The following is a 10,601-nucleotide window of genomic DNA, read 5'->3' as shown; positions in this document are numbered from 1 at the left end:
TTGTGAGGGTCTGAAGATAGTAGGGATAGGCCCGAGCTGGATTTTGAAAAAAAAAAAGTATTTTACACTAAAAAAAGTTTTCTATTAAAGAATAAGATTTTTATTAGTGTTTGTCTCCACTGACAATACAAAATTTAATAAGTTTTTACACCCGCTTTGTGATCGGTTTCAAGTTCGGTCACCTTGATGTATTTAGGCCACAATTTAACCCTTTGCTAATAGGATATGTCTGGGGACCAATCAGATTTTGAGTTAGGAAATGTGATTCTGGTTTGTTGAATTGACAATCAATACTGATTTGTTTAATGAGAACATCATCCAAATTCCAAAATGAATCTTTTTGTAGCTTTTTTAATCATCATTTGTTAATTTGTTAATTTAAAAAGAAAGTTCACAATCATAAGAACAATTACAATAATAATCAATAATCAATCCAGGTTACAATTCAAGAAAAAAATGTCTCAACACAAATCATGCATTCATGCATCAGATACTTGTACAATCTCATTGCCTACTTCCATCTCATAGTTGTACCGTACTACCAAATAATGCACACTATAGTAATACTCCGTAATTTAGAAAACAATGTACAACCATGCTAATCACTAGCTCAAAACCCTAATCTAGTTGAGCCGAAACCAAATGTAACTCGGCTCAGCCGCTCCACCTTCCTATTTTCCCAAACACAACTCTCCGGTAATAGCTTAGCCGCCGCCGTTTTCATCGGCTCCGACTTACACCTGGTCAACACAAACGGCTCGTAACCCACTGCATCCGCCAACTTCTGCCCCAACACCGCCGCCATCGATGGTGCCGCCGGTAATGAACACGATGACCGCCCCGGCTGCAGTAACACCGCCGGCAACCCACCGTCGGACACCCTCATCTCATCATTAACATTACCACCACCACTTACACTTGACTCATCTCCGCCGTCAGGTTTGACCGGCGCTATTACCGGCGCTGGCGGAGGCTTTCTTTTACTGGAATGGCGTTTGAAATCCGTACTGCAAACCCATGTCTCCCTTGATACCTCCATTGATAATTTGGGCTCATACATCATCATCAATAAACACTGCGGTAACACTGTTTCACTTTCTTTTTCTAATGCTTCATTGTCACCTTCCTTTGACTCGTTGACCATTTCCTCTTCCGGGGTTTCAAACATCTTGGCTAAACTAGTGACCATTGTTGAGTCATCCTGTTCTTGAGTATCATAATCTTGATCTAAAACTTCTTCAAATAATGAATAAAGATACAAACTTTCTTCTTCTTCATCTTCAATTTCTTTATGATCTTGCAATTGACCCGCTTCATTTTCAGCAAGCACATTTTGATGTTCTTGAACTTGAGGAATCACTTCATTTTCTTGCATATTTTCAAGTTCTTGAGCTTGACCCAATTCAATTCCTTGCACATTTTCAACTTTTTGATCTTGAACCACATCAATTTCTTGCACATTTTCACATTTATGGGATTGATTAGCTTCAACTTGTCTAACATTTTCTTGATCTTGATTAAAGTTCAGAACTTGCTGCTGCCCCACTTCAAAATCTTCATGGGATTCCTTGAAATCTTCAAGATCAACAATTTCTTCATCATTTTTATCAAAACTTGGTTCCCAAGATTTATTAGTCAAAGCCTCAATTCTCACAGGGTCAGATCTACATCTCATTAACAACAAAGCATTTTTGGGTGGAATACAAATGCTGACTCTTGCTTCATCTACATGCCCTTCAATTCTATCATTTACAATCTCTAGATCTTCAAACACATGTCTTCTTGTTTTCCTAACAAAACTTTCATCTTCTTCCTCTTCATCTCCAACAACTAACTCAATGTCTCTTTCACCACCACCATTTCCATCATGTACCGACACCAACCACCGTGCAAACACCGCACCACAAGAACCTTGACGGCCATTATCTTCAGCTGCCACCATTTTCTCTTCTTTCCGACAAGGAAACAAACAACTGAATTCAGATCCAAATGCTCTTAAAGCATCACAAATAGTTACCGGAAAATGAACCCAACTCCTTGAACAAGATTCATGATCTTGATTTTGACTTTGATTATAACATTGATTGTGACTACCCTTTGACCCAAGATTCAAACTTTCTTTAAGATTTTGATTATTTGAAGGAAACCCATTAAGTGGGTGATCTAATTTCCTGAAACTAACCTCACCTGTGCTATGTCTTCTTGATAAAGTTCGAAGCTTTTTTGCTTGCTTTTTCTTGCTTTTAACTCTCACTTGACCAATGCAAGTAACTTTAGGTGAAGATGGTTCTGGGTTTTCAAAACTGCCTCTTTTTTTAGCAGTGGTTGGAAACATCGCCGGCGAAGCGCCGCCTTTAATGCTGCCACTGTTTCTAAGCCTCCGGCTAACTGAGGTTGAGAGTGAGTTTGGTGGGTCCCGGACTCCGGCTCGACCCGGGCTCAAAATTGATTTAGATGAGATCCTCATGATGGGGTTTGTAGCTAGAATGCAATGTGGTTGATTGTTGTGTAGGGTGGTTATACGGTGGTCATATGGTTGGTTGTAGTTTTGCAGAGAGCAGAGAATGGGTGATTAGGGTGACGATATGGAAGTTTGTAGAGTAGGGTGAGTAAATTGACGAAGTTGCCCTTTATGGGCTCACATGATTCTTTTGTTTTCGGTACTGTGTATTGTGTAGATAGCTGGATTTCATATTTTATCTACGTCAGACAAAACAATAAGTAAAGGGAACATGGGTTAATATTCGGTTAATGGTTAATCATAGAAAACGACAAATATATGATATGTTATGTTTGTTTCAATTTCAATTTTGCGATAAACGAAATTGGGAAGAAAAAAATACTTAGCAAGTCCGTATATATTATTTACATATTTATAAATTAACTCCACATTTATATAAACTACCAACACGAGGCAATATGTAGTCATTGTATACACACACATAATCAAAATGAGGATCGTGAAGTCAAAGAGAGTGTTAATCATAACCTTTAAAACTATAATTAAGATTTGTATACTATAATAATTGTAAATTTAGTTGAATTAATTACAAGTAAAAACAATTCATAAATTGATAATAATATTTAGCCAACGAAGCATTGCTTCAATGGCATTCCCTTCACCTTGTGTGTTGAAGCTGAGAGTTAGATTATGGGTTCGAGCCTCGCTTTGCACATACTATTAATTAATCTGTCAGTTTAACCTCAGTGGAGTTTTCTTCCGGATCCATTTAGAATTCAAACCCGGTCCGCCATGCCTCTCCGGATGGTTAAAGGATCGGGTTAATGTAATGCGATTCAGTTTCCTCCTGAACGCGTGTATGTGCAAATGATGAGTGTCGTTGAAATAAATGATACACTGATGAAAATTTTTTGCCGTTAATAATAATACTCAATCTTATGAAATGCAAGATATAGGGAAAGCTATAATTCAAATTATATGATTGGAAAAGAACATCCGATAATTACCTAATTATGTAAATTATCAAAAATTCAGTAACATTATATCAATTGTTGTAGACTGTAGTAAATTTTGAACTTTTATGTAAAGCAAAAGTCTCTTTTTATGAGAGGGACAAAAAGGTTAGAACAATTGTGAGCAGCAATATGAAAATGGCATAATCGTTATTAGAGTGAAAAGCAGGGGTAAGGGTTCATTTGTGTATACTCACATGGGCAGTCTTGGAATAGGAACAACATATAGAATCCAAGAAGGCACGTGACTTACTGAATGAGAAACATCCACGCTCTTCACTCGCGCGTCTACACACCTTCTCCACTGCCACTATACACAAAGTGACACGTGCTTACTAGTCGAGTGGACCAACCCTAACTTAAAAAGCCTCGTTGGCTCAGACACTGGGACATGTATCGAACCATTGTATAGACCCAACAATTTTTTAATTTTATCTCCGGTTTTTTAAAATTTATTTTATTTATTTTTATTACTATTAGTAATTAAATCAATTATTACAGGATATTATAGGATATTCATCTGACATGGAAATAATAATGTAAATATCAACCTAAAAAGATTTTATAAAGTACAATCTTTGAAGTTTACTGTTTCAATTATGTGAGATTTCAAAATGATAGTAAGGCCACTCCCTATCGTAACTAAACTATTCATCCTCTTAACCTTCCACATCAGCGCCACATCAATACCAATATCCTATAACTAACTCATAACTAAACACTCCCTATAATGGCTAAAACAATACTCCTCTTAATATACAACGTACACGTAATAAAGCATCAAGTCCAACAATAAAAAGCCACTGGGACCCATAATTCCTATAACTAACCTAAATACTTCCATTAAATCCATGGTGAGTGCGGGTAACTAACGCGGGTAACTAAGCCGTGTCTATGGTTCATTACGGGTAACTACGGGTAATGAGCGGGTAATGACGGATAATGGAACCATAGGGAGTGGTCTAATTGTATCGAATAAGTTTATTTCATCCAAAAAAAAATAAAAAAATCCTCAATGTAATGAGTAGAATTTATAGGTGAACATTTAACATATAAGAGTGATCTGTATCCAATTAATTTTTTACCACATACAACTAAATATGCTTAATGGTGTACAATACAACATTGTTAAGCATGTTCGGTTATGTATGTATGGTTAAAAATTAATCCGTAGTTGTGTATGGATCATCAGCTCATCACCCTTTAACATATGAGGGAGCTCGTTTTGCGAATAACTTAATTGGAGGCGATTAAAGGATTAATCCTCAAAGATATATAGTGATGTTATAATAATAATAATAATATAGATATGGATAGTCAATTTTGGTGTATACATATAGTCAATTTTGGTACACAAAGTATGTATTTTTATATTGAGATTTTAGGCTATAAATACTCATGAATGCAAGCATTAAACTTGCACCATTTCTCACACTTACAAAGTGTTTCTTTCTTTCTCTCCATTATCATCTTTGTTCTTACACTTCATTATTAGTATTCTAAATCAAGAATCAAATCACTAAAGGTAGTTATAAGCCTACTGAATTATAACATCAAGAATCAAACCACTAAAGGTAGTTATAAGCCTACTGAATTATAACATCAAGAATCAAACCACTAAAGGTAGTTATAAGCCTACTGAATTATAACACGTTATCAGCACGATAATCTTAATACTAAATATGGTTGGCTCTGCCACCAAAATGATATATGGTCGGTTATACCACCAAAATGATAAATGGTCGGTTATACCACCAAAATGATATATGGTCGGTTATACCACCAGAATGATATAGGTCGGTTATACCACCTGAAAAAATATATGGTCGACACTGTCGCCAAATTTTCATTTATGTTTACTAATATTTATATTTTTGTTATATAACATTTATTTATGATTGCTTACACATGGTCGACACTGTCACCTACTTATCATTTATGTTATATTAAATTTATGTTTAATGTTTATATACTTATGAATATAAATTGACTCTAATTTATCATGATGTTTGTTTTAATTTTTGATAATAGAAAATGTCGAATCTGGAAAAGCTTAAATTTACTCCTTTAGAATCAACTGGAAACAACTACATGCCATGGGTTATAAAAGTAAAAATGCATCTTAAATCAATGGGCATTCTTGAAACCATAAATGAAAACAACACTTGTTCTGAAAAAGAACAAGCTACGGCATGTTGCTTTATTCATCAACATATTGATGAATGCTTACAAAATAATTATGTGACTGTAGAAGATCCCCATGTTTTATGGGAAGGTCTCAAAAGCAGATTCAATAATCAAAGAGAAATTTTACTTCCAGCTGCAATGGAACAATGGAGAACATTAAGGTTCCAAGACTTTAAGAAAGTAAATGAATACAGCTCAGCTCTGTATAATACATGTTCACAACTTAAATTCTGTGGACATGAAATTAGTGATGCAGACATGATGGAGAAAACTTTCTCCACAATGAATGCTGCAAACATCACAGTGCAAAGAAATTTGAGAATGCTAAAGTTCAAAACATATCCTGAACTTAATTCATATCTCTTAGTTGCAGAGCAAAATGATGAGCTATTAATGAAAAATCAGCAATCCCGTCCTACTGGTACACTTGCAATCCCTGAAGCAAATACTGCAAATAATTATAAACAGGGACAAGGACGCGGGCAAGGTCGTGGTTATAATAACCATCACCATCATCATGCCAAAAGCCATAACTATGGTAGAAACCATCCTTATGGTAATGGTAATGGGCGTGGACGTGGTCGTGGTCGTGGCCGTGGTGGTCAAAGAAATAGTAATCCACGAAAATATAAATATCAACCACAAAACAAGCCCATTAAACAAGATGTTGAAGAAATTTCTTCTAAAAATTCTGAAGAATCTTGCTACAGATGTGGTAGAATGGGCCACTGGGCTAATACTTGCCGAACATCTAAACATCTTGTTAAGATGTATCAGGATTCGCTGAAAGGTAAAGAAAAGGAAGTAAATTTTGTGGATAATATTGATCCAACAGTCACTGAGAAACCATCTGATTTATATGAAGATTTCTTGAATGTTTAAGTTGTGTGTCTTTTGAAAAATAAACGATTTAATATCGTCTGTCTTTGTCATTATGTTTGCTAAATGTTTCAGTACTATCTATTTGCGTTTAAAATATTGTGTAATATTAATGTACTCACTATTTATTTCTTATATATGAAGTTCAATATGAATTTTGCTGGAATACAACATCAATCAAGTGGTGGAGATCTCTGTATAGCAGACAGTGGAACTACACACACTATACTTAAATCCGAGAAATATTTTATTGATCTAAAACCAACGGAAGGAACTATACATACAATATCAGGACCTGCTAACTTGATAAAAGGGATAGGAAAGGCAAATTTCATACTACCAAATGGTACAAAATTTTTAATAAATGATGCCTTATTTTCTCCCAAGTCAAGCAGAAATTTATTGAGTTTCTCCGACATATACCTTAACGGGTATGATTATCAGTCAGTGACAACAGAAAATGAGAAATATTTAAGTATCACTGACAAGAGTCATGTGGTTGAAAAACTGCCAAGACTTAGTTCTGGATTACATTATACACATATAAATGTACCAGAAATACATATGGTAGTTAACGAAAAATATATTGATCCTGGTGTATTCAGTTTATGGCATAACAGATTAGGCCATCCAGGATCAACAATGATGAAAAGGATTATTGAATGTACTCATGGACATCCACTAAAGGATAGAAAAATCCATCATGATACAATGGTTCCATGTACATCTTGCTCTCTTGGAAAATTGATAACTAGACCCTCACCACTTAAGGTTGAGAAAGAATCACCAATGTTTCTTGAAAGAATTCAAGGTGATATATGTGGACCAATTCATCCACCATGTGGACCATTTAGATATTTCATGGTTCTAATAGACGCATCTAGCAGATGGTCTCATGTTTGTCTGTTATCAAGCCGTAATGTGGCATTTGCAAAATTTCTTGCCCAAATTATTAAATTGAGAGCTCATTTTCCTGATTACACCATTAAAAGGGTGAGACTTGATAATGCTGGTGAATTTACATCTCAAGCATTTAATGACTATTGCATGTCTATAGGAATTGTTGTTGAACATTTTGTTGCTCATGTGCATACACAAAATGGTTTAGCCGAGTCATTGATTAAACGTTTACAGTTAATCGCTAGACCATTGATAATGAGAACAAAACTCCCTGTATCTATATGGGGTCATGCAATTTTACATGCTGCTGCATTGATTCGCATCAGACCAAGTGCAAGTCATAAATATTCCCCCCTACAACTTGCTTTTGGTCAAGAGCCAAATATTTCCCATCTTAGAACATTTGGTTGTGCAGTGTATGTTCCAATTGCGACACCACAACGTACAAAAATGGGTCCTCAAAGGAGGTTGGGAATATATGTTGGATATGAAACATCTTCAATATTAAGGTATATTGAACCTATGACAGGTGACGTTTTTACAGCACGTTTTGCTGATTGTCATTTTAATGAAACATTGTTCCCTAGATTAGGGGGAGAAATGAAAAATAAAGAAAATGATGTTTCATGGTGTGAACCTCAATTAAAGTATCTTGATCCTCGCACAAAAGAATGCGAGACAGAAGTTCAAAAGATAATGCATATACAAGAACTTGCAAATCAATTGCCTGATGCATTTACAGATACAAAAACGGTGACAAAATCATATATACCAGCAGTAAATACTCCAGCTCGAATTGAAATTCCAAAAGCTGGCAATAACGTCACTCATGAATCTTTGCCACGTCAGAAACGTGGAAGACCAATCGGTTCAAAGGATAAAAATCCTCGAAAAAGAAAATCAGCTGATAATGAAGTAAAAGAAAGTGTTCAAGAAGAACCACAAATCAGTACTCCTACTGCAGAGGAGATTGATGATGTCAATACAGAAATTGCAATCAATTATGCATATTCAAAAATATTATGGAACCGAAATGAAATGAAAAATCTTGATGAGAAATTTTCATTTAATGTTGCATATGACATCATGAATAATGATGATGATCCAGAACCAACATCTATGGTTGAATGTCAAAATAGACATGATTGGGCTCAATGGAAAGAAGCAATACGAGCTGAATTAGAATCACTCAATAAAAGAAAAGTTTTCGGATCCATCATTCTCACTCCTAAAGATGTGAAACCTGTAGGATACAGATGGATTTTTGTCCGAAAAAGAAATGAGAAAAATGAAGTTACAAGGTATAAAGCTAGACTTGTAGCTCAAGGTTTTTCTCAAAGACCGGGAATTGATTATGAAGAAACTTATTCTCCTGTTATGGATGCAATTATTTTTAGGTACTTAATCAGTCTGGCAGTTTCTAAAAATTTAGAAATGCATCTCATGGATGTTGTGACTGCTTATCTATATGGATCACTTGATAGTGATATATATATGAAGATACCTGAAGGATTTAAGGTACCAGAAGCATCAAATGCAAAACCCAAAGAAATGTATTCGATTAAATTACAAAGATCTTTATATGGGTTAAAACAATCGGGACGTATGTGGTATAACCGATTAAGTGATTACTTGATAAGCAAAGGGTATACAAATAATCTTACTTGCCCTTGTGTTTTCATTAAGAAAACAACATCCGGATATGTGATCATAGCTGTTTATGTTGATGATCTTAACATCATAGGTACAAATAAAGAGATCCATGAAGCCATTCAACTTCTAAAGAAAGAATTTGAAATGAAAGATCTCGGAAAAACCAAGTATTGCCTTGGTTTACAAATTGAGCATATGCCTAATGGTTTACTTGTACATCAAACAACATATACTGAAAAGATTTTGAAACGTTTCAATATGGACAAGGCAAAACCATTAAGTACTCCTATGGTTGTTAGATCACTCAATGTTGAAGCTGATCCATTTCGTCCATGTGAAGATCAAGAAGACATTCTTGGACCAGAAGTACCATATCTTAGTGCAATTGGAGCTCTTATGTATCTTACAAATTGTACAAGACCTGACATTTCTTTTGCAGTTAATTTGTTGGCAAGGTTCAGCTCTGCTCCTACCAAAAGACACTGGAATGGGATCAAACACATATTTCGATACCTTCGAGGAACTACTGATTTAGGATTATTTTATTCTAACGAATCAAAACAAGATTTGGTTGGTTATGCAGATGCAGGTTATTTATCTGATCCACATAAAGCTAAATCTCAAACTGGATATGTATTCCTAAATGGAGGTACTGCAATATCATGGCGTTCTCAAAAACAAACACTTGTTGCTACATCGTCAAATCATGCCGAAGTGATTGCATTACATGAAGCTACTCGAGAATGTTTTTGGTTGAGATCAATGACACAACTCATTACTGATTCTTGTGGACTAGAACGCGATAAAAGTCCAACAACTATCTATGAAGATAATGCAGCTTGCATAGCACAGATGAAAGAAGGGTATATCAAAAGTGACCGAACAAAACACATACCACCTAGATTCTTCTCATACACTCAAAATCTCATTAAGGACAACCAGATTGAAATGAGATATGTGCAATCTAGCAAAAACTCTGCTGATCTTTTCACGAAAGCACTTCCAACTGCTATTTTCAGAACACACGTTCATAACATTGGCATGAGACATGTTCAAAAGATGTAACAGCTGAAGCGATGTCTACTTGAGGGGGAGTCAACTCCATGCTGCACTCTTTTTCCCTTAGCTAAAGTTTTTTCCCACTGGGTTTTCTTTAGCAAGGTTTTTAACGAGGCAGTAATTTATAGTTGATCTTCAACAAAATAAAATTGCTATCCAAGGGGGAGTGTTATAATAATAATAATAATAATATAGATATGGATAGTCAATTTTGGTGTATACATATAGTCAATTTTGGTACACAAAGTATGTATTTTTATATTGAGATTTTAGGCTATAAATACTCATGAATGCAAGCATTAAACTTGCACCATTTCTCACACTTACAAAGTGTTTCTTTCTTTCTCTCCATTATCATCTTTGTTCTTACACTTCATTATTAGTATTCTAAATCAAGAATCAAATCACTAAAGGTAGTTATAAGCCTACTGAATTATAACATCAAGAAT

At 35.0% G+C, this 10,601-nt stretch overlaps 1 protein-coding gene across 1 annotated transcript; it reads right to left on the bottom strand.

The window, feature by feature from the left end:
* Positions 1–610: 610 nt before the first annotated feature.
* On the bottom strand, positions 611–2,467 carry LOC139842884 (uncharacterized). The gene has a single exon (XM_071832984.1). It carries the CDS (start codon positions 2,465–2,467, stop codon positions 611–613), a length of 1,857 nt encoding a protein of 618 aa, XP_071689085.1.
* Between the last annotated feature and the right edge of the window lie 8,134 nt (positions 2,468–10,601).

Source organism: Rutidosis leptorrhynchoides, chromosome 4 (genome assembly GCF_046630445.1).
Source record: "Rutidosis leptorrhynchoides isolate AG116_Rl617_1_P2 chromosome 4, CSIRO_AGI_Rlap_v1, whole genome shotgun sequence".
Classification (NCBI taxonomy): Eukaryota; Viridiplantae; Streptophyta; class Magnoliopsida; order Asterales; family Asteraceae; genus Rutidosis; species Rutidosis leptorrhynchoides.
The sequence above is the reverse complement of the archived record's forward strand: the minus strand, read 5'-3'. Positions and strand labels throughout refer to the sequence as shown.